Source organism: Grammomys surdaster, unplaced genomic scaffold (genome assembly GCF_004785775.1).
Source record: "Grammomys surdaster isolate TR1022 unplaced genomic scaffold, NIH_TR_1.0 142, whole genome shotgun sequence".
Lineage (NCBI taxonomy): Eukaryota > Metazoa > Chordata > Mammalia > Rodentia > Muridae > Grammomys > Grammomys surdaster.
The window spans coordinates 1,077,613-1,102,199 of NW_021604600.1; the positions used below are offsets into that span (position 1 = coordinate 1,077,613).

Sequence of the window (24,587 nt, forward strand, 5' to 3'; positions counted from 1 at the left end):
AGATTTTAGACTGGTGAAGGACAACTTCTTTGTTGTGGACGTGTTGTAGGCAAAGCCAGAAAGCAAGAGACAAGACTATCACTGATTCAGGGCCTGGGTAAAGTGGCCCCAGGAAAGCACGGCTGACATCCCCCAGGCCTTTCAATAGATCCCATGTGAACGGGATTGTGGAGCCTGCGTTGGGAAGAAATCTTGAGTCAGAGAAAGAAATTCTTCTTGTGGGGTTGAATGTGGAGGTTCTCCTATGTCCTGTGAACACTCTGAGATGGAAACAATGATTCTATTCCATCCAGGAAACTGTTACTTTGTACCTATCCTTTCAGCTCTCTGATTCTGTACCCCCACCATGATCTCCCCACCATGTTCAAGGCTTCCCCCATGCATGTCTCTGGAGTTGATATTGCCTGCAATGCTGAGTGAGTGGATTCTGCCATCAGGGCAAAGGCTGGCCCAGCAGCCCCTTTTCATAGTTATGTATGCACTCTCCTCATAATGTAAGGAACGCAGGAGAGATACAGGGGAAACTGAGGGTGGGTGGATTATATTTCATCGTATATGTATACAGAGTCCTCAAAGAATAAAAAGTTAGAATATAAAGGTAATATGGTGCCATATGTAAAACACCCACTGTGGTTCTATGTGTTACATTTCCCTTCTCATTTCATTCAACTTTGACTTCTGCATCTCCTTCAGCCCTTTCACCTGAGTCTGGATTACACCAGCCTTGTCTTCCTGGCTTGTACTGCTCAGTATTTACTTTGGTTTCCTTCAGTAACTCTTTCTCTCTGGTGTGCTTTCCTTTTTACAGCTGGAATGCTATTTATGTTTTAAATTATTGCTGGGGCCTGGGGAGATGGCTCAGTGTGTAAGGTGTTTGCCACATAAGCTCAAGGACCTGAGCTTGGATCCCCAGTGCCTATGTATATGCTGGGCCCAATGATGCATCTGTGATTCTAGTACTGAGAAGGCAGACAGAGCTCACAGGCCAACCAGCTGAGCTGAACTGAAGAACTCCAGGTTCAGGGAGAGATTCTGCCCCCAAAATAATGTCCAGACAGATTAAGAAGACATTTGATCTCTGTCCTCCATAGACATGCATGCATCACATACATGTATACTTATGTAGATATGTGCACACACAAACACACACACACACACACACACACACACACACAGAGAGAGAGAGAGCTGAATTTCAGCTTGAAACCTTTTCAACTTAATATAATGCCTGATGGGAAAACCCTGAAGGAAAGGTTTTCTTCTCTTCCTAGAACTCTACAGTGGCAAACAAACCCATGGATGCCATGGAACCTCTAAACAAAATGAGATACCTATTTTTGCATAGAAGATGTCCATTCATCTGCTGCTAGTTTTGCATGTATGTCGTAGACATTTAACCCTATGGACAATAATTTAAATTTTTGCAATTAAGTTCAAGGCAAAAAAGCCTGAGGTTTTGGGAGGAAGGTGGTGCTGCAGATATTATTAGAAGAGAACTCAGTGTCTGCATTAGCTAGTAACACCATTTGTATATGTACAGGGCTCACTTTCCAACCTGGTACAAACTAACCTCTGAGTATATCATCTTAGCGTTATAATACACTCAGTCTAGTACCAGTTCCTGCTGGGCTGTTTGCAGTGCTGCTTGAAGCCCAGAAGCTGACTCTCCAGCTCCAACTCCAGCTGACTGTAAGCACTATCAGTCAAGGGGCACGTACTTTATGTGTCCCCAGCCCCACACTTATCTCTTCAAACTACAGTCTTCTCTTTCATTTCCTCCATAGGGATGTTGCTTGTAGGAGATGTGCCCACTCCTTCCCCTTCTATGCACTCAATTTTGTGTTCAACCAAGCTTGGTTGGCATCAAAACTCTAAGCACAGGGGTTGCTGGTGAAATTAGAGCCTTGATGTCACAGACTTCTCTATAAACCTAAGCTCTATTTATGTCTGTGTATGCATGTGTATGTGTGTGCGTGTGCGTGTGTGTCCCCTTTCCCATTTCACCCAAATCCTTTTCATTTCTGTGTGTGTGGTGCATGCCTGTATGTGCAGAGAGCATGGTTGAAATCATGTGTGTTCCTCTACTGTTCTCCATCTTACTTTTTGAAACAGTGTCTCTCACTGAATCTAGAGCTCACTAATTGTGCTAGTTGAGCTGACTGCATGCCTCTGTCCTGTCTACAACTATCTATCTAGTGCCAGGACTGTAGGCACATGGTAATATAGCTGGCTTTTACAGGGCTGCTAGTGATTGCATTTAGGTACCTTACTGACCAGACTGTCTCCTCAACCTCAAACCTCAGCTTCAAGTGTGTGTGTATGTGTGTGTGTGTGTGTGTGTGTGTGTGTGAGAGAGAGAGAGAGAGAGAGAGAGAGAGAGAGAGAGAGAGAGAGAGAGAAAGGCAGAGACAGAGAGAGACTGAAACAGGGATCTCATAGGTCCCTTCCCTATGTGGAACTAGACATGGGTCCTCCTGTCATACAAGCTATGCAAAGGGAAATGGAAAAATGTTAGGTCATGTGGACATCTTGCCCAGTAGACAAAGTTTACTTGTAATTTCATTCTGGAAAAGAACCACAGGGTAAAGAGCTTGAGCCAGGAAAGGAAGGGTTTTCTTCTCTTCCTAGAACCCTACAGTGGCAAACAAACCCATGGACACCATGGAACCTCCAAACAAAATGAGATATCTATTTTGCTTAAACCTTTAGCAAATTCATGCTAGCTCATCTTCAATGAATTTTTAACCCATATAGGATGCCTTGGGATTTGTCTGTCCATTCTGGGGCCTCATACAAAGGCAGAAAATTAGGAGAGTTGTAGGAAAGACCTATATAATCGTCCTCAGAACAAGGGAGTGCATTGAGGCTGAATCTCAAATTTAAACTGCCTGCCTGAGTTCCACATGGACCATGATGTTGCAACCAGCCGCTTGATTATTCAGTAACAAACTCAACTATAAAAATATAAATGAATGATTAGGCAAATACTATACCTTGGGGATCCCATCAGAATTCTTAATAATTTCCAAGAAGGAATTCTTTATTAATTGCCAGCAGCCATCAAAAGTTGGGTTGAAAACAATAATGGGATCGTCCACTTCAAGTTTAATCGTGATTAACTGAGGTATAAAGAAGTCCATCTCTTGGTAAGGCTCCTTAAAATCGTTTCCATCCTTTAGGAGATATGAGATATATCAGGTGCTGCTATCCATTCAGAGTGCTATCCAAGCACCGAGAAATGACGTCAGCATGCTTAAAACTTTGAGTCTACCCTCTCGGGAGTTTATGGCTTTTCTAGTTCCCAAGGCCTTTCCACAAGACAGTTTATTTTAATCCAGGTCTCCTGTCCTATTTCTAAATCTTTCCTGCCTTTCAAAATTATCTCAAAACAAAAAACAAAAAACAAAAAAACCCCACAAAAACAAAAAACTCTTGTAAGTCTCACTGCTTCCTTCACTTCTGAATTTCCCATATTTCTGCTTCTTTCTGTTATTTTACCTTCCACTTAGAAGAATTTTCACTTTCCCTTCACCTTGTCTGTTATAAACTTGAGGGGAGGATTTATGTCTTGTTCATCTCTTGCTTCAAAATACTTAAGACAGCTATTAACACCTAGCAGGTGCTTAATAAAAGCATATTGACGGAATCCAAAAGAATGGATAGTTGTCTGGATACTTCAAATGACAATGACCTCGAGCACAGGGTGCACTTCAGTCATAATGTCAACTTCCCTAAACAGAAGCATTGATGAGGCATCCATGAGGCTCTCTGAGACTGGGTTACACAAGACCCCTTTCATACACTACAGTGCTCCGTGTGGTCCTCATACAGCAGCTGTAAAGACTTGTCTAAGTGGTTGGCTTGAGAGCTTTTTAGACTGTCTGAGGGAAGACTACAAGTGTATAAAACACTCACAAATTTCTGCTTCCCTCAAACAAATGTGTTACTTCCCTCTTTGTGTGGAACCCACACATGGGGTGAAATAAAAGTTATTTTGTTTTGTTTTCCCGTGTGCCTAGCAGAGTAGATGCACACCACTGTGGTTGCTATGGAATAGACATCTCAGGGGGGCATCCATCACAGCCCAAATTCAGCTTCATTGGCTTTTATATGTTTTGAGCAACTAACAGAAATCTACCTGCCTGTGCCTCTTCCTACTGAGAGAAAAGAGATAAAAGGCATGGGCTTTTACTTTATTTGGGGAAATGCTTAGAATTTGACCTTTTTATAATCAGGAAATTTAAAAATATTCACTATACTGTAAAGGTGAAATAGGTACACAGCATAAGCTTTCAAACATCCTCTATGATCCTTAGGCTGTCTAAACCTAGGGGGCATTATAATGCTTTGAAAGCCAAGGCTTCATGCAGTAAGCTTTTATTTCTTCTTCACTGAAGCAGTTTTACAAAGCTGTTAACTCGGCCCAACTAGCCTTTCACTCTTGGAGGTTCACCCTCAAAGACCAAACAATGAGCCACCACTGGCAACAAGTGTGCACAGGAGCTCCTAAGTGTTAAGAAAAAGCTTGATAGCAACAGGTCGCAACTCCATCTTTGCACCAGAGAGGGTGAGAACAAGTGGCCTTCCCAACACTGAAAGAGGTACATTCTCCATTTTGTGTATCATTCTTTCATTCTCTTAAGAAAACTTTTTGAGAATTTGTTTCCAGAGATATTTTTTAATCAACTTAGTAGTGGGTAATCATTTGACAAAAGTTTGCTGTACATTTTAAAAAGATAAAGCAATAGTCACCAGTGTGTGTTCAATTCAGCATCTCACCATCTGGCCTGGCTCGATGCTGAGGCCATGCACGAGCTCAAACTAGGTTGTCTTACCTCATTCACGAGCTCAAACTAGGTTGTCTTACCTCAAGAGGGCTGGGTATGGACTCCCCTACAAACCTTATGTATCATGAAGAAAGAAACGAGGTCCCTGAGGGACTTAATGACCAACTCTCTGAGCTGTAGGGACATGAAGGAAGCAACGGAAGCAAAGTATTCCTCAATGTTTCGAGAGGAGTCATAGTCACTCTTGGGAGCGAAGTGGACCCAGTGTTCCTTCTGTGTCACAAAAAGCTGGGCACAGGTGGGTATCCATCTACAGAGATAGGACAACACTCAAGTAAGTGGTTTTCTGAGCTCTTGAGCCTAGGAGGTGTACTAACACACACTTCTGGGAGTGACTGTGTTTCCATGAGGGTTGACTGATGGGGAGGAATGTTAACCATGTAATCCCACAGGCTGGAGGCTCAGCTAAGTGAGCAAGAAGGAAGAAGCCTTCAGTGTGTTCTCCTTCTCTGCTTCCTGGCCACTGTATTGCGAGTCGCTCAACTTTAACAGTCCCACCCCATCATGATGGGCAGAAACCTCTGAAAATGTGAGCTTCATCCCAAGTTCATTGTCTCTGGTATTTGTTACAGCGAAAGACAGCCTAACTGATAAACTCATCACTTGGTAATGTCTTTGGTTCTGGATATAGCACTGCATGCATTTGCTAAAGGAAAGGAATTGCGAAAGGATTGCCTAATGTCTGAAACCTCCCTAACTTTGGACCTTGAGGCTATTCACTTTGGGTCATCTCAATCCAAGCCATTTCAGTACCTTGTGCCTTAGCACCAAGACTCAGAGGATCACAAGGAAGACACAATGAGAGTGGTATTCTGACCAAACATGATTGTGAAAAGGCAGAGGGAACATGGGAGACAGAGGCAGAGAGGGCAGTTGGATATAAGGTTGCCAGACGATAGACACATGATGGGGACAGGGCAAGAAGGTATTGTGGGAAGTCAACAAATTTCACATCATTTCCAGGGGGAAAATCAGCTCTCATTTTGGGGAATTTTAAATCTTTACAATACTGAGTTACTGCAGGAGACACTGACCTGGTGAGTAGAATATGCCGCGCATCCAGGCAGTGCTTCTGTATCACCTCCTCATACTCGTGAGGCAGCAGAGGCAGTTTTCCAGCCAGTAAGTCTGCCGTTCGAACAAACCTGAGGTTTTTAAATCTGTCAAAAGCGAGAGAGAAATGCCACCCTAAAAGACTAATCTATCCCGGGATGGGGGTAGGGGCAAGTTCAAAGGACACATGTTCTCAGTTTTTTAATTCTTAAGCTAGAATAGCACCCCCTAAAACTAGTGATGTTGGATAGCTTCAGGGGGTTGAGAGGGTAGTGGGGTGGGTAGAGAAGAACAGAAAGCAATGAAGAGCCCCCACTCTCCATTCTTTCTGCCGTGCAAACTAAAATACTGCCCAGTGTTGCTACGTGGAACAATGACAGAGGCACCACTCACAGACTGCTTTGTGTGAATGATGCACCCTGGAGTTGAGCAACATGTGAGAAGCAGCAGAACCTGCATGTCCACAGACCACTTCTGATTCTTCTCTGCTACAACCCAGCAGACAGTTAAGCCCAAAGCTTCATTCATGATGGCTTTGATGAAGCTCTTTGGAAGTCTCTCTCCTCTCCTTCTTTCCTCTTTCCCTCTCCCTTTTCCCCTTCTCTGTTCCCCACCTCTCTCTCTCTCTCTCTCTCTCTCTCTCTCTCTCTCTCTGTCTCTCTCTCTCTGAGTGCGTGTGTGTGTGTATGTGTGTGTGTGAGCGTGTGTGTGCAAGCCAGAGGTCAACCTTGGCTGTCTTTCCTTGGGTGACATCTTGTTTTTTAAAGACAGGGTCTTTTATTGGACTGGAACTTCCTGTCTCCACCTCCCCATTCCTAAGTTTCCAAGCATTTGACTTCATGCTGGCTTTTTACCTGGGAGCTGGAGGATGAACTCAGGTCCTTATATTGTGTGCATACTTTGCTAACTAAGTCATCTCCTCAGCCTTGCTGCTGGAGTTTCTATGATGAGTTAGGTGTAACTTATATTGTTCTTGACCAGCACTGCTCACCCTCTGGGCAGGTTCACCACACAGCCCTTATGTATCTATGCTTATACTGTGTAGACACCCTGAATATTTGCTGAAAAAGGGATGATCTCTCATTCCTTCTGTGTTGCTCCTTTTTCCCTCCCCCATTTCTTTGGATCTGTGGACGCTCTGCCACTTGCCACATTCCGTAATTTCCACCATTTCTTTTCCAGAAGCCATTCTTCTATGAGTTGCTCCTTTCAGTCATGACTGTCTGTTACTTCTCAAACTAGATCTTTGCCAGTGTCCTCAGCTCATCCCACTGCTGGCCTCTCAGTGTCATATCTATTTTAATGATCTATCAGACACTCTTCCTTCTAGAATGCCACTGCCTAGGGTGCTTTAGGTGGAGGTAGTGAACTTTGTCTTCTTTGTGAGAAATCAAACACAAAACACTTCTAGGCAGGTGGAGCCTGAGGACCTTACTCTCCACATAGACATCCAACACTGGTGTGGCCTCTTCCTCTTTAATCAAATCCTAATAAACTTCTCCTATTGGTGGGAGCAGCTTCTCTACATCTCCCTCAGGCCAATCTCAATACAGCCCCCAAATGCACAAACTTTACCAATAATGAAGAAATCTTAGGTTAGTTTTCTCCTCTTAGAATTTTTAAAGTTGAATGGTTTGGGTCACACAAGAAAACCAGCATGTAATTTCCTTGACAAATCTTTCCCCTTGCTGACTTTGTGCCCCTGATTTTTTCTAATGAGCTAAAATGATTCATTAGCCTGAACTTTCAGTAACCTTTCCCACCTGATTTGTACCCTTTCTTGAGGAGCCCATTTTTAAAAAATAGCCACACTCTCTCCCTTCTCCCAGAATAACTACTAGAATGGTTAAACAAAATATGGTACTGCCAAACTATGGAATATTGTTCAGTTATAACAAGAAATGTTACTGATATTTGCTTCTCTGTGAATGGATGTTGATAACATTGTGTTTAATTCAGAAACCAGACACAAGAGACCATACATTATATGATTCTGTATATATTACACATCCAGAATCTGCAGATCTACTGAGACAAAGAAGATTAGTGGTTTCTAAGGGCTGGAGGGCTGAATTAGATGTGAATGACAAACATGTCCTCTAGATAGTGGCTAAGGGTGTCACAAACTTGTGACATGCGCTTTAAAGGGGTAAGCATGGTGGTTTGAATGAGAATGTCTTTCATAGGTTCCTGTGTTTGAACACTTAGTCCCCAGTTGATGGCACTGTTTGAGAACAATGTGCAATACCAAGGAGGTAGAACATTGCTGGAGGAAGTATATCACTGTGCTGGATAGTTTCATGTCAACTTGACCCAAGCTAAAAAAGTCTTCTGAGAGGAGGGAACCTCAATTAAGAAATGCCTCCATAAAATTCAGCTGTTGGGCATTTTCTTATTTAGTGATTGTTGAGGGAGAACCCAGCCCATTGTGGGTGGTGCTATCTCTCTGGGCTGGTGGTCCTGGTTTCTATAAGGAAGCAGGCTGAGAAAGCCATGAGAGCAAGCGATAAGCAGCATCCCTCCATGGCCTCTGCATCAGCTCCTGCCTCCAGGTTCTTGCCCTATTTGAATTCCTGTCCTGACTTCCTTTTGTAATGAACAGTGATATAGAAATGTAAGCCAAACAAGCTCTTTTTTTCCCCCAAGGTGGTTTTTGGTCATGATATTTCATCTCAGCAATAAGAAGCCTGACTAAGACAATCACTGTGGACAGGTTTTGAGGGTTTCTAGCCTCACCCCACTTTCTCTTCCCTCTGTTCCCAATGTGTGGATGGATCATGATCAGGTGACCTGATCCTGCTGCTATGTTTTCCTTTACTGTTGCCATGTCTTCACTGCCATAAGAAGCTCCATCCTTCTGGAACCACAAGCCAACATAAACCTCTTCTTCCCTGAGTTACTTAAGTAACTCTGTTGCTCTATCATAGCAACAGAAAAGTAAGTAACACAGTGAGTTTTACAGTTGTTCTTTCATCTGTGGGTACTACATACATGGATTCAACCTATAGTATGTATGAAAATATTCTGAAAGAATGTTTTTATACTGAACAGTACAAATTTTGTTCTCAAAATTCTTTCCTAAACAACTCCTATAATACCTACTCACATACTAGTACGTCCATTGTACTAGACAAGATAATTGCTCTGGAAATGATTTTAGTATATGGGAAAGTATGAGACTATGAAGATACTAGAGGATTTTATATAAGAGGCCTGAGAATTTATGAACTATAGTATCTGGAGTCCTAGAAATAATCTCTTTATATAATAAGAGTCAACTGTATATCTCAGGTTTGGAAATTTGAAAGAAGAAATGGTATCCTGTCTATCGCATCAAGATTCCTATCATTTCTAGAGTGAATATAATTATTGATAAATACAAATGAGAGACTATAACTTGCCAACTAGACTCCATAAAGAAAAACAGACCCAAACCTTTAAACATCTCAAAAGGAGAGACAGCTAAGTAAGCATAGAATTGTAATTTTGGGTGACTAGTGCCACCATGCAGGTAATAATGAATTAATTTCTCTTTGGTACTGAAGTTTTTATCGGGTACTAAATACTTTGCATGTACTGAGTTACCTATTTCTCTTAATATACCTATAAAACAAAAACATCTTCTTATTTCAAACTTAGAGACCAAACTTAGACACCAAGAAGGCAAGGTCCAAAGGTGAGAGGCAGCACAACCATCTACCCACAAAGCAGAGATAAGATTGGGACACAAACTGAACCCATCATACTCCAGGGCTTATAGACAGGGGAAATGTGTTTTGGGAATCCAAAGGAGGACGTCTTATACCTGTAGGTAGGCTCTCGTTCACAACTCACACATTCTGTCTAGGATCTCAGTTGGGCTCATACTACTGTAGAACAAGAGCTGCTCGCACTGCACCATACTGAAGAGGTTGGTTCACTTATGTTCTGAACAATAAAGAAAGGAGACCAAAGGGCCAGAAGCCAATGCCTTACTCTGCAAACCACAGCTCTTTGAGGGTGTACATCATGGGATTCACTGTGTGCAAATGCTCCTCATTCCACTTCTTAGCACTCTGGTAGATATTGTGCCAGGGCACAGGGGCCCGGATCACTCTGTGAGGAAACAAGCGAGGGATGCTCGTGATGAACAGCCTTTTCTTTTCCATCGGGTCCATGAGGATGTAGTCAACTAGAATGAAGAAAATGGATGCCCTATTAGGAAGGATCTTTAAACTCCTGAGCTCTTGGCTTCATACACTCCAGATGGAAATGAATCTCTGGCCATTTACACCCAGAAATGGCTCCTCGTTGGCTGGGTCAGAAGTAAGCTGTTAGGGGTGACTTAATTGGGGCAGTACATTCTGTTGGTATATGTTGTTTTCTTTCTGAAGATGTCACTGGAAGAAGTGTGACTTCCCAGTGTAGAGGGCTTGGATTCTTTCTTTTGACAGTGCATTAGCATTTACTGGTACTCTGTTAGTGGTTAATTGACTTCTCTCACCACAAGAATTACACAGACATAAAAATCAATACAGTAAGCAACACCAGATACTTACAAATGGAAATTTAGACATCAAATGTGTTTTGTTAGAAAAGAAAGATCAGTCAGATCTTTGTCGGGTGACAATTATGCTGCACCGTGAAGAATGAATATGAGTTTATTAGAAGAAGAGCATTGGGGACAGGGGGATGTCTCTATGGACATGAAGTGTCCAATGGTCTGCTCAAGGAGCTGTAAGCTAGGCTGTGGCAGACATGTCAGGAGCTAGTGACAACACTGAAGATGTATAGCTGGAAAAGCAAGTTGGAGCTCGAAGCACAAGACCTTACTTCTTTATTCTTAGAAATGGTTTCTGTGTGATAACAGGCAGTCATTACACTGACCTCATTAGACAGGAAAACAGAAATTGCTAGACATTTTGTTAGACATGTAATAACAAGGCAGAAAAATAACAGGATCACCCTTCCCTTTTCTCATATCAGCTGTCATTAAATGCTTCCTGGTGTGATCTGTGTTCTGTACAATGGGCTCAGGGTAGAGGGGAGCAAGGAGCAGTGATATGCCCATCACTACCCAAAAGCTACCGATCTAAACAGGAGCCCAAAGCTACAGCTATGAGAGGACAACAGCACAGAAACAAAGGCCCAGGAGGACTTGTAAAGCAGGATGAGCTGAAAGTGGAGCTCCTAGACAGCAGAGGATGAAGGGACAAGAGAGGAGAAAAGAGAAAACCCTTAGAAGAATGGACAGGTCTTGAGCTACATTTTGAAGGTTGGGTACCCACAGGGTAATATCTGTGTCTATTACATCCACGTCACCTGAAGCTTGTCAGTCATAAATCTTGGGCTTTATCCCAGATGTACAGCTACGAAATCTGAACCTGCATCTTTTTTTTTTTTTTTACTTAAATCATCAGGCCATGAGGATGCCTATTTGAAGATGGTTAGTTCAAAAGTGAACCTTAGTGATGGTGGCTGGATGGAGAAACATTTGCATCAAAGGTTACATGGTATTCTGGGGTGAGTTCAGTGATATCAGGATGGTGACTGATAAATTGGCCATGTGATGGTCCATTTTGATTATCAGTTTGATTGGACTGACCAATGCCTGAGAGATTAGTAAAGCATGCCCTGGGTATGTCTGTGGGGATGTTTCCAGGGATGATTGGCTTGTGAGCCATTAACTGAAGAAGAAAGACCCGTCTTGGTTGCAGATAGAGACCATCTAATAGGATGGAAGCCTGGATAGAACAAAATCCAAAGCAAAAAGCCTGTTAGCACACACATGTCCTTTCTCTTCTCTCTGCTCCCTGGGTGGGATGAGGTGAGCAGCTCAGTGGCACCATATCCCCCTCCTGTGTGATACTCTGATCCATCACCACCTACAAGCAATAGAGGTAGCTGATCATGTCCCCGAACCTCTGAAACCGTGAGACTAACTGAACCATTCCTCCTTTGAACTGATTTTTCCAGCTATCTCATAACAGCAATAACAAAGCAGAGATGTCCAGACAGGGGAAAGACTGTGCCCTCTGTGTAGGAGCTCCTTGCCCACTGAAGCCCAGCCTTACCAATGCTTTTCATGAGGCTATAGTAATAGTCACTTTCCTTCTCAGACTTAAGCAACATTTGAAGGGGTTCGAGGGCTGGAGTTGTCAGCAGCATCTTAGGAATCAGCTTGTAAATTCGCACCATCACCTCCTCGTCCTCTGGGGCAATCATGTCTTTTCGGATACCGTTCGTCAAATAGTAGTAATATCTCTTCCAGAAATGAAGAAAGAAAAAGGTAATGACCAAATGGTGGTACCTACCTATCACACCCACCAGCCAATCGCCATCAGGCAGCCAACAGGCCATTCACACGGCAGCCATCCACACCTTTTGGAGGTCACTTCACACACATCATATGTGACAAGGCCATGGGCAGGATCTTCTCACTAAAGAAGAGAGCTTCTCAGCTCTGAGTGTATCAGTTTTCCTTAGAGGAGCTGGAGACCCTATAGAGATTCCCCTTATTTTCAAAATTTGTCCACAGGCTACATTCTGCTTATGATTGATAGGGTCACCAGAAAAAAAAATACAGAATACAATTGGCTCACTCACACAAAAGATCTTTTTCACTGTTTATCTTAAATTCAGATGTAACTGAGTGCCCTTCTGTGTGTGACAAGAATTTGCCACCCACAATGGGCTGCCATGCGAACTATGAACTCAAAAGCTTCTTTTTTAAGATCTGCGCCTCCATGTGCCTCTTCCCCTCAAGTAGAGAAAGCAAACATACACACATCCAAATCCTCATTCAGTGCTCTGTGGTGGAGTTTGGACTTCGGTATTCTTTTTAACATTCCCCAGGTGACTCTACCATTTGCTCTTTAGAATCGCCCAGGTGCTGAGACACTACACAGTTGGGGGACACAGTAGGAAAGTACCTCCAGGTCTAAGTCAGATGGTTTGGTCTCTTTACTTTCTATTTCCATCTCCTGTTGCAACATCACATCCATCTGTTGTTCTGGACTCATGGGTCTGCTTTCTGGGCGGGTCAAGCAGGAGTCCACGGCATTCTTCATGCTCAAGGAGGATGAGTATTTGCAAGCAACTGGCATCCTGAAAAGTTGTTACAGCTCATCTCTTAGAAACTCTACAGCAGCAACTATACTTTGTTAGCTCTACTTTCCAACCCGAGGATTGCAAAGGAAGGTCTTCTCCTTTATGCCATCTAGTGACATCTAACGTGTGCATGTCAGATGACCCAGATATGTAACACTTCACATTCTGTAAGCACTCAGTCCATCAACTTACTTTTATAAAAGTAGAGCCTTGAAAAATGATGGAGGAAATGTACTGACTGTGTGACCATGCTTTGAAACCAAGAAGCAGGCTATGACTTGAATGAGACCTGAGAGCGCCTTGCTTCACTCCAATCTCCTCTATTCTATGCCCCCCCCCAGTGACACCTTACCCAGTAGCATCATCCTTGGCTTTGAGGTAGAACTTCATTCTCTTCTTGGAGGGCTCTGTTGAGGTTTTAGATGCTGTGAGAGTGGAGAAAGAAAGACATCAGGTATGGGCAGCCTTGAGCCATTCTCTATCTGGAGGGGTGTGGCCCTTGGGGATGGCCTTAGAGAACAGAAAGGGTTGTGAACATGGTGGGGAATGGTGAGGTAGAAAAGGTCTGCTCTAGTTACCTCTGTGGCTCTGAAGAAGCCACTTACCTACTCCTGGTCTCAGCTTCCCAGTTCTAAAATGAAGATGAGTGTGCCTTCCATTCATCCATACATTTAACAACTACTAACAATTCCCTCCTCACTGCACCGCCTAACATTCTATGTTCTATTTTCTAAGCCTCAGTCGCATTATTCAGTACTTGTTGTAAAGTAGACCCAGGCTTTTATATTCAGTGGATTTATTTTTTTTAAAGGAAAATTTTATGACACAAATTAAAAAAAAAGTATCATCCCTAACAAGTATATAATAGCTGCAAATAAACCAAAGTCATTTGCAACAAAAATTAGGTAACTACAGATAAATTATTAATAATAATATTTAATATTTGATACAAAAACAATTTTAGTAAATTTTAACTAGAGACCATTTACTTGCTAAAGATATTAGCCTGAGGAAATTAAATATAGCATAGAAATGTTAAAGACATACTTGTAACTAAAGTGACATTTTGAGAGATTTGAGGATTAGATGCCCTTCCTTATAAAGTGAGAACTCAAGGAGAGATCCTTTGATTTCTTTCAATATAAAAAGCTACTCTGTCTGTCCTCTTTTGATATGGGCCAAGTCATATGCAAACTGCCTGAAACTATTCAAGCCTGGGAGAAACTGCAAGTGCCTACAAGCAGGCATCACTTCCAGATTTGGATCACAGGGGAGTAGTGGCTTCACTTGTCTGTAATTCTCTGGTCAGCTCTAAATGGACTATATACTATAAATTGGCCATAATGGTTTGTATCCTATAGCTATAACCACTTTTCCTCAATTTCCTGGCCATCTGCTGTTTTGATGGTAGATGTCTATAGTGTAAGGTAAAATTCAATAAAATCTCTAATTGCTTTTAAAAAAATAAAGCTACTCTGAGAATATAGCAATTTCTGAATAGAGCCAGAAACAATGATTCTGAGTGAGGTAACCCAGACACAGACAAATGTTGCATTCTTTCTTGTATATGTATTTATTAGCTTTTAAATTTCAATACCTGTATTTCCACCCAAATAACCATAGAAGTTAGATAGCAAGTAAGGGCACAGGAGGAAGGAGGGGATCTTCCAAGGGAGGGAAATAGGAAATAGAGCTATAAAGGGATGAAGAGGAAAGTGGATTAGAAGGATCAAATTGAGGAGGGAATGGGAAGGCACGGTAAAGGAAGGAATAAGGGGAAGGACAACACTAAAAGACATTTGAAAAGCCATACAGAAACCCACAACTCTAGAAGCTTCCTGCAATATCTATGGAAGAAATTCAAAAGGAGTCACTGTATAATAGGGGAAACAACACCTCAACTAAACATACAAGTAAAACCTCTCGTGTTGGAAATGGATGGTATTGTGTTGAGTTTTAAACCAAAGGTGTCCTATAGACCTCTGGGAACATTGCAGGCCATAGCCAAGACTACTGGTCATTCTCCACAACCTAAAAGTAAAATCCTTTGCCGAGGAGACCACTTACTTATGTCATCAAACATGGAGAAGTAAGGCTGGTACCGAATTAGAAGCTTAGCCCATCCTGAGTAGTGTTCATGAAACTACAAGTTATTCTGCATGCTACTGAAGGAGAAAATCAATAGTCAATATGATCCCGCTATAAACCTTGTAACATAGGACAGAAACTTGCCTACAAGATATAGTGGTGTAGAGGTGGCACAAATGTTTTAGGAATAACCAACCATGTTTCTAAAAGAATGGATTTAAGGGCAATTCTATGAGGTGAAACCCATTACCTAATACTGCTAAAGCAGCCAAGAACTCAAGACTAGCTAGGTCATGGGCCCTTAGGGGAAAAAACCTGCTACTATTTTTCTACTAAAGGAACATAACAGTAAAATGTCTAATGACACATTGCTATACCCATAGATGAGTGCCTTTGTCAAGGCTCACCAGAGAAGCTTCTTCTTGCATGAGATGGTAATTAACACAGAGAGACTCACAACTGGACAATGTGCAAAGAGTGAGAGACTGTAGAATACTCAGTTCCAAATGGGTTGTTGTAATCAGAGCCCTATCCTCAAGATCAGGGATCTAGGTGAAAGAGGGGATTGAAAGATTATATGAGCTAGAAGTGATGGTTGACACACAAAGAAATAGCATCTTCCAGACACCACAGGACCAGTGCACACACAAACTTATGGGGACTGTGAGAGCATACACAAGACCTGCACAGGTTCAAACCAGAAAAAAAAAAATCCCAGCACTAATAAGAGCAAGTGAACACAGGTCCGACTCCAATCCAGGAGGAAAATTTGCAATTCATTTTTGCTGGGAAAGGGAAAATCAGTTTTCTGCAATAGATTGTTATTGGGTATAAACCACATGCTAAGGCAGGCTCCCTGCCCAGGAGTAGCTGGCCAACACAAAACAAATTCTGTGGTTTTTATTGTTGTTTTGTTTTATGTTTTATGTTTTGTTGTTATCGTGCATGCACACACATGTGTGTGTGCTTTTGACTTGTTATTTTTGTCTTTTTTCCTTTGTTTTGATTTTTTTGAGAGAAAGAACATGAAGAGTTGGGTGGGTGGGGAGGAGGAAGGATGTGGGAGTCATTGGGGGAATGATAAAAATGGATAAAAATTTTTAATTAAAAAGGTACAGCAATTTCTAAAACAGGATGAAACTGTTTACATACTGAATTTGTTGCTTTTTTTTGGCCTCAGATGTTTCAATTTTCAGAATGCAATTAAAATATTTCTATTGTCTATAAGCTACTTAGGTTATATATTTTGTTATGGAAACTCAGACTTAAACAAGAATCGTAGTATTAGCAATTATAACTTGAAACCCAAGTTTCTAGGTGTCGTGGGTTGTCCTGATGTTGTTTTCTGGTGTTAATTTTGCTTCCTCAGGAGGGGCTACCCTCCAATGAGCAGTAGCTTACATACTCAGGTGATACCATGTGAATCTTTTGCCCAGTTTTACTGGTCAAAAAATGGCTAGGGCCTGTAATTGGGCAGGGGAAGTAAAAGGTGAGATGGGAGGTCTAAAGGAGAACAAGAAAGGAAGAGAGGGAGGAGAGAGGAGGAGAAAGAAGATGGAGCAGAACCACACAGCCAGGAGAAATTGCAAGTAGGAAGGGTATCATAGCTGGAGGGTAGGTTGGTGTGGTGGTAGAGCTGTCCAATCTAGGCTTATAGCTTAATATTAACAAAGGCTTATTGGGAGTGAAAATTACTGCAACATCTAGGTGTGATCTCATGTGTTTAATGTTTGCTCTATGTCCTTGAAGCGTGAGTGTGTAAAGATAAGACCCTGGAGACATGCATGTGTATTCAGTCAACAAGTAATGATGCTAAGGGCTGTTTGCCAGAATCCTCCAAATGATATTCACAGGGATAGAATCATAAAAACAACAAAAAGAAACTAGGAAAATCACAATAGAACCTATTAGATTTCTGAAAGTAGAAAGATGTTGGCCTCTCTGCTGCTTAGTTTGAACTGTCAGCTTGACACTGTCTACAATCACCTGGGAGGAGAGAGTCTTCTTGAAGAATTGTCTAAATTAGGCTGGCCTGTGAACGTGTCTATAGGTGTTATCTTGATTGTTAACTCGGTAGGAAGATTAACCCTGAAGGTGGATAGTACCATTTCATGGGCTGGGTTCTGACTTGTATAAGAGTCAAAAAAAAAAAAAAAAAAAGAAAGCTAGCGGAGTATGTAGCAGACAAGGACCCCATGTTTTATTTTCTTTTTGTTGTGACTGTAAATCTGATGCTTTTAGTTACTGCCTTGACTTCCCAACCGTAATGGAGCCAAATAAGCCTTTTCCTTTCCTAAGTTCGTTTGTTCAGGGTGCTTTTTCACAGCAATGAAAATAAAACTGTGAGACACACACACCAAACAAACAAACAAACAAACAAACACAGTAGCATATTTTAGACGTGGTGTACTTGATATTGAGCAGAATCAAAAAGAAAATTAGTGAGTTGGAAGACAGTAGCTGAGGAACTCGCTTATATCACAGAGGTTAAATGAAAAATAGGAAATGGTTTGAGACAGAAAACAGATTGAATGACGACTCCAAAGTGTGTATAACAAAAATAACAAAAGGATTCTGTAAGCAAATATATGTATGTTTGGTGGGATGAAATAAGTTAATGTCTGTAAGACACTGTGGTAAACAGTTTCCAAAATACATGCCTCCCATGATCCCCACTTCCTGATATGACTTTAACATGAACTAGACCTGGTGACTAACTTTTTAACAGACTATGGTAAAAATGTTAAGACACCAGTTCTAAGGTTAATTTTCAAAATGTCTGTGGTTTCCGATATGTTGGCTGTGGCTTGTTTCCTCTCTCACTGGTTCCAATGGAAGTAATGGTGTAAGCTATCCTATGTAGAGGCCATGTGGCAAGGGACCGATAGATAATAACGGCCAACAGTCAATGAGAACTCCACACTGGACACAATCCTGGAAGAGGATCCTTTTCTGTGTACTTAGGTGACTATGGTCTTGCTTGACACCGTGACTGCATGAATCTGAGAGAGCTTGAGCTTTAACTACCCAATTAAACCAAATACAGAGATCTGATCTGTAGAAACACAGCGACGATGACTAGGATTTATTTTAAGGCATGCCATTTTGGGGTAATCTGTGATGTAGCCATCTGTGATGTAATTCAAGTCCATTAAACAGTGCTGGTGTTTGCAAATGATACAGACACTGTAAGCATTATAGTAATTTCCATTTCATAGGTAGAGAGGAAATGAGGAGATATTACAGGTAGAGAGGAGATATTACAGGGAGGGGCTTTTATAAAGTCATCCAAACCATGGCAGAGCGAGCAGAAGAATCCACACAAAGCTTCCCAGGCAAAGCCAGGCTGGAAACAATGAAAACAGAAAGAATCCAGCATGGGATTCTGTCCACAAACAAAGCAGAACCAACTGAAGCTCTATGAAGTTATTCAAGTTTAGGCTCAACCAAGGGAAGAACTAGGATGTAGAAGTTTCACTTCAAAGCCCCAATCTGCACAAAATATGGCATGCTGTTACAAATACCTAATGGCAGTCCTTGACTGGTCTTGTCCCTTGGGACACTGATGGTGACTGGTTGGTAAACCTTCAACAGGTCTTTCAGCTTCATGTCCCGAGCTGTCAAGGAATAGTTGTTGCCGATAGAGTCACTGGGTCCACGGTGGTGGTCCTGTTCTTTGAAGGGCACAGCCAGGGTCCAGGATGTACGTTGCATCAGTGGGGGATAGAAGCTGTGTGACATGACAGTCTGTGAGGGAAATAATGTAAAAGAGACAGAGTCAGAGACATCTCCGTGAGCCTGGGCTCTGCTCCCGCTGAGACTGAGTTTCACAGACTACATTCTGTGTTTCTACTGTCCACTCTCTCTGGGGAAATACTTTGTGCATGGCTACTTCTCTACCCAATGGAAGATATCTGAAGCCAAGGAAAATAGCTAGCATTCAACACCCAAGAGTTAGGCAACAATATGCTTTTATTCTTCATGAACATGGTGAAAGGCATGTAACTACTCTCATTTTTACAAGTGAAGCTGCTGAAATAGGTTTCTCTAACAGAGTGGGTAAAGGGCAAGGCCAGATGCAAACACACCTTCATGCAAGCACAAACTCTTCATCCCACATGGCTGTAGCGTCTTCTGGTGGCAAAAATGGCGAGAGCTATTGATCTCACTTGCCAAGACTATTCACACTTACTAGAACCCAATGAGCGCCCCTACAGGTGAGGCGTTCCTCAGATCTCTGGCTTCAGTAGAAGAGCTGTCAGCCATGGACACTAACCTTATAGATTTCAGATGGCTCCTCATTGGCAGACACAGGCAGAGGGGGCAGCTCCGGCCGTGCCTTGGAATGGCTCATGTGATGTATGGAGTCACTTTTGTCAAGCTGTGGGAACGGGAACAAAGTCACTCTTCAGGAATTAGGACAGGTTTCTGGGCTCTGGAGAGGGTGAGAACTGCAGAGGTTGTTTTATGCACACAGTACTGCTCGTCCTCCTCCAGCCACATACATGGCCGTTTCCATTTTTTAAATTGTCAGCCTGTCTCTTCTCCAACACCTCCTCTTTGGTTTCCTCTATGGGCAATCTGTTTATTTTCCTACCCCACAAGGAACCCCAAGTTTTGAATATGCCTATTACCCAAGCCTGGGTAGGGTAATTAATTTTTTATTCATTTATTATTAGTATTAGTAGTAGTAGTATTGAGTATGTCCATGGTGTGTTTGTGTTTGCGAGTGCATGCACGTGTGTGTGCACACACTCGCGTGTGCATGATTTGGCTGTGCACGTGTGTGCCATGATGTGTCCTGTGTTATAAATTAGTGGGCAGTTTTGTGGAATTGGCTCTCTCTTTCCACCTTTATGTAGGTTTGAGGGATTGAATCCATGTCACCAGGCTTGCAGGACAAGCTCCTTTACCTGCTGAGCCACTGTGTCAGGCTCCCAAAGTGGATAGCTTTTAAAAGTTGACTCTTGCATTTCACATATACAAAGTTTTGATTAAAAACATACTCAGGCAATGGTTTTGTACCGTCTGTATGTTAAACAAACATGTAAGCAACTCCCAGTGATTCCTTTAAGAAACACGAGTGTGGGAGTCACCTTACATCACTTGGGTGTGAGCCTCAGATGGGCATGAACTTTTATCTCCCACAGTCACTCTCAGTCCCCATGTGCCTCTCCTGAACAGGGCTGAAAGTGGCTGTAGGTTGAGCAGCATTGCATGAGGTTTTTGTCTGAAGACTCAGCCCCATTATGCAAGACAGGCCCTTCATCTGAGGTGTGACAGAGACATGGCACTTCATCCCATCACTGGGGGAGAAACTGCTGGGTTGATGGAGAAATTCTGCTATTCTTCACTTTCAGGATAATTTGGAGGATTTTTAAAAAGCTAATGTTGGTCCTGACATTAGCCCTAGAATGTGACTTAGGACTAGCTCTGCTGTAAGAGGAGATGCTGTGTTAGAGATTTATTTACTTGGGTCTGCACATTATGGCATGCAAGATTGCCGGTGCAGGCTGGGGCGGAAGAGGGACAGAGGATTCCCTATTAGCCATGAATCACCAAGCCTAACTAACCCCTCACTGATAACCCCTAACCTCCACTAACCCCTTGGAGTTCCTATATCATTAAATAAGCAACATTACCTACCCAAACTCCAAATGATTGTATGACAGCATGCATGACCTTAAAGTATTTTTATTTTGGTAGCTCATTCTAGCTGATCAAACCAAGACCCAGAATGATGGGTATCACATCCCAAACACATAAGAGGCAGATTTGTCTTCTAGGGAAGTGGCTTTTAAATGTGCATCATTCTTCAACCCAGAAATGTCAGAAATGGCAAGAATCCCTTAGCTGGCAAATTACTCAAGAAGGTCATGGGACCAAATCTTAACTGAGAACAGACAAAGCCATGTTCACAGATGTACTTTAAGCTTGAGATCTTTGAAAACATGAAATGGATTCACTAATCTCACAGCCTAATGCAGTGTTTCTTCAAAGGCTGCTACCCATTAATAGTTGGCCAGTGGGTACTTACTCAGAGTAGAACTGCTTGGTCCCTACCCCAAGCCTAATGCTCTTAAGAACCAATGACCTTGTTCTTTCATCTTACAGAACTTGGTTTACTGACTAATTTTTATTGTTGAATGATTGCTTTTTTTTTTTTTGAGATGGGGCTTTTAACCCAGACTGGCCTCAAACAAACTCAAAATCCTCCTCTCAGCTTCTGAAGTATTGGGATTCCAGTCACGAACCATCATACCCAGCTTTAATATGCTCATCTAAATCTCTGACTGCCTCGTCGTCCTTTACTTCAATCTCAATACCTGAGAGTTAACCAGTCATCTCCAAGAATTTTCTCTTTTGTGACTGAAATCTATGCCATCTCTGCATCAATGAGGGAAACAAAACAGGAAAAAAAATCCCCAAACCAACTAGAAATAAAGCTCATCATCCCCCCAGGTACACTACCATCCAAACAAGAGTCTGGCAAGGGCGCTTTCAGGGATGTGAAGATACTCATTGTTTCTTTCAAGGTCCCAGATGTAGAGTATATATCAATGAATAGGTTAGGGTTGTCTGCATTGTGTCTTTGCATGCAAGGAGAATTTGTGGCCAGTGGAAAACTCTCCTTTGGCTTAGGTTTTAAAATCTGTTTTAAATAAAAACCTCATTAGAAGAGCAACAAACATCTTGAGTAAGTTTCAACAAGAGCGGGAACGAGCAATTAAACGCAGAAGCCCTGACCCTATGGAGTCAGAGAGGATCTTTGTATCTGGAAGAGGGCTTGGTGGATGTGTTTCTGCTCACCATGGGGCAAACCAGATTTCAGTGCCAAGGGCACCTGGGAAGCTAATCCTCCCACCAGAAGACAGCAGAATATAGTCCTGGTGGGAGAATCTGCCCTACCCCAGTGTCAGTCTATGTGGAACAATGTGGCCAATCCTAGCCTTTGGCTTTGGGCAGAGACCAATCTGATGGCTCCATGTTCCTATCTATGGTGATCGGCTAGAGGATGGCATGTGAATCAAGCTTTTGAGCAGAGTATTCCTCACACTTTGGCCAGAGCTACAGAGAAAGGCACACTCTCTGTCATTAGGGTCATTAACTGAGAGGCAGCTTATGCCCAGAATTCCTAACAGTCATCTCTGCCTGTCATAGGGAATGTGTGCCTTAAAATAAAACAAAATAGAAGCTGGCAAAAGTCACCAGAAGGGGAAAGCCTCTCATGGCATTAGAACACTGTGTCTAACTTGGACTTCTTGGTTATCAAAACCTATAGATTCTTTGAGGTGTGGGGCACACTGAATTATACTTCTATCTTCCCAACCTGAGAAAGGGTTAGTCTAGTGTCATACATGATCACAATTGACTCAGAAAGCTCAAGACAGAGAAGAGAGACACCCTAGCTCACAAGCAGAAAGAGAAGCTGTTCTCTGGCTGATTAAAAAAAAAAAAAAGCAAACACTAAGCAGGTTACAGAGCAGGAGGACCTCTGCATTCATCCTTGAACTAGTTCCTGGACTAAGACATCCACAGAGAAGCCTGTGGGACAAGAACACAGGGCCATGGTGAATAATCAGCACAACCAGGAAGGAATCCACTCCAAAAACACAGTAGGGGATTTTCTTGACTAATTCTGGCTAAGAATTTTCTGCAGGTGAGTTTCTGCCAGGAGTAGATGAAGAGTCTTATAACAGCTTACTCACTACACAAGACTGTTTGCTAACAACATGAATATCTAAGTGTCCTCTTTGGTACATTTTAGGGAGTTTTCATTTCAGAGCACGGGCTTGGATATATAACAGATCTAATTTACAAAGTGTCTACTTTAAATGCTCCTCTGGGTACTTAAAGTGACGACCCAGTGAGTCTTAGTGTCTTAGGCTTTTTCATCCAATACTCTTGCACCTGGATTGGGAAGAAGTATGACTTTGGGGCAGTTTGCTTTTAAGGTGGGATCCACTAAGCACCCCTGGCTAATCTCATCTGCTCAGCTTCCCAAGTGCTGAGTCTACTGGCATAACCCAGTACAGACGGTTTATTTCTGAGCGCACATGACGGCTTTCACGGATCTGCTGCACTAGAATCATTCCATCTGGAGTTAAAAATAGAACTCTTGGCTCCCCACCATCATGCTCCAAATCTAGATCAGAGTCTTTGCGGGTGAAGGCCCAGGCTCTGATTTCTAATAAGGTTGTTATTGTTGTTTTGAGGCCATGTCGCCCAGACAGCTCTGGAATGTACAGTCTAACTTGCCTCATCCCCCAAAGCCATAAGATTACAGGAGTAAACCTCCATGTCTATGGGATACTATGTTTTTTAAATTTAAAAAATTATTTTAAAGATTAGTAATGTCTATGCAGGTGTGCATACCCATGTGCAGGGATCAGGTGATCTACTCCATCACTGTCCATCTTTTCCCTTGAGACTGGGTTTATCACTGAACCTGGAACTAAGATAATGGCTAGCAAGCCTCAGTGACTCCCCTGTCTCTAACCCTCACACCATATCCATCCTCCGACCCCAGTTCTGCAGTTATAGCTCTATGCTTCCACACCCATTTTAATATAGGTGCTGGGGTATGAATTCACGTCCTTGCGTTAGCGAGGCAAGCGTTCTTATCCACTGAGCCATCATCTTCCCAGCCCAAGATGATGTCAGAATATGCCCCAGAATACTTGAATGTGCAGTCAAAGATGGGACCTGCCTGCTGGGCTATGGAGTCTAAAGGGATCGGAAGGGAAGGAAAAGGAAAAGGATAATAGGTTCTACTTCTAAAATTTCAGCGTAAAATTTAAAAACACGATTAACATATTTTCTAGGTCAAAGGAATCTAACACAGCACCCTCTCTGTGTGAAACGTCCCTCCTCCCACATACTCATTTCCCTACATGTTGAAGACACAAGTACAGAAAAACATGCCTCAAACTTCACACCCACCTGCTGCTCTGAGCAATCGGTGTTGCTCATGGTGCCTGTTCTAAGTGTACCGATTAAAGAAAGAATACAGAGTTCTCAGTCTCTCTGAGGATCAGTCTCTCTCGTCCAGCTGCTTTGAAATCTGTGATTCTTTAGGGCAGAACGGGGACGCAAGCAGCAGAACGTTCAGACACTCTGGAAGTTCTGATACAGAGCTGCCTTTCTGAGGTCATAGACTCTGGTATCTCAGAGAGTTCCCTGGCAGAAACGGGGAGAAGGGAAAGAGAATGAAGAGGTAGCCTGGCCTTCTGCTGGAAGTCTTCCTCTAGTCCTCACTCCTCCTTGCAGTATTTCTTCTTCTTTTCCTCTCAGTAGGTTTCTTGGAACTTCCCAGAACACACTGAAGTCTCTGCAAAGGGCAAAATCGAAGCACAGTTACATATTAATATGAAGAAGAGGATTTGCTGTCCTAAATAACACCCAGGGAGTCTAGATTCCTCTCCCTCTTCCCTCATCAGTTCTAAGAGTAATGGAGCTTGTACCCAGGCCCAGTGGCAGGTAACCAGGTTTTAGCGTCTGTTGCTAAGA

At 42.5% G+C, this 24,587-nt stretch overlaps 1 protein-coding gene across 1 annotated transcript in view; it reads right to left on the reverse strand.

Moving 5' to 3' along the window:
* Dnah3 (dynein axonemal heavy chain 3) overlaps positions 1-24,050 on the reverse strand; it is a 162,689-nt gene extending 138,639 nt beyond the window's left edge. The window contains exons 1-10 of the mRNA XM_028764257.1: positions 24,021-24,050; positions 19,354-19,458; positions 18,607-18,824; positions 13,342-13,422; positions 12,812-12,986; positions 11,954-12,143; positions 9,876-10,071; positions 5,882-6,007; positions 4,902-5,097; positions 2,994-3,173 (exon numbers count right to left, since the gene is read on the reverse strand). Of these exons, the coding sequence (XP_028620090.1) occupies positions 2,994-3,173; positions 4,902-5,097; positions 5,882-6,007; positions 9,876-10,071; positions 11,954-12,143; positions 12,812-12,986; positions 13,342-13,422; positions 18,607-18,824; positions 19,354-19,458; positions 24,021-24,050 (1,497 nt within the window). The remainder of the gene's footprint in view (positions 1-2,993; positions 3,174-4,901; positions 5,098-5,881; positions 6,008-9,875; positions 10,072-11,953; positions 12,144-12,811; positions 12,987-13,341; positions 13,423-18,606; positions 18,825-19,353; positions 19,459-24,020) is intronic.
* Between the last annotated feature and the right edge of the window lie 537 nt (positions 24,051-24,587).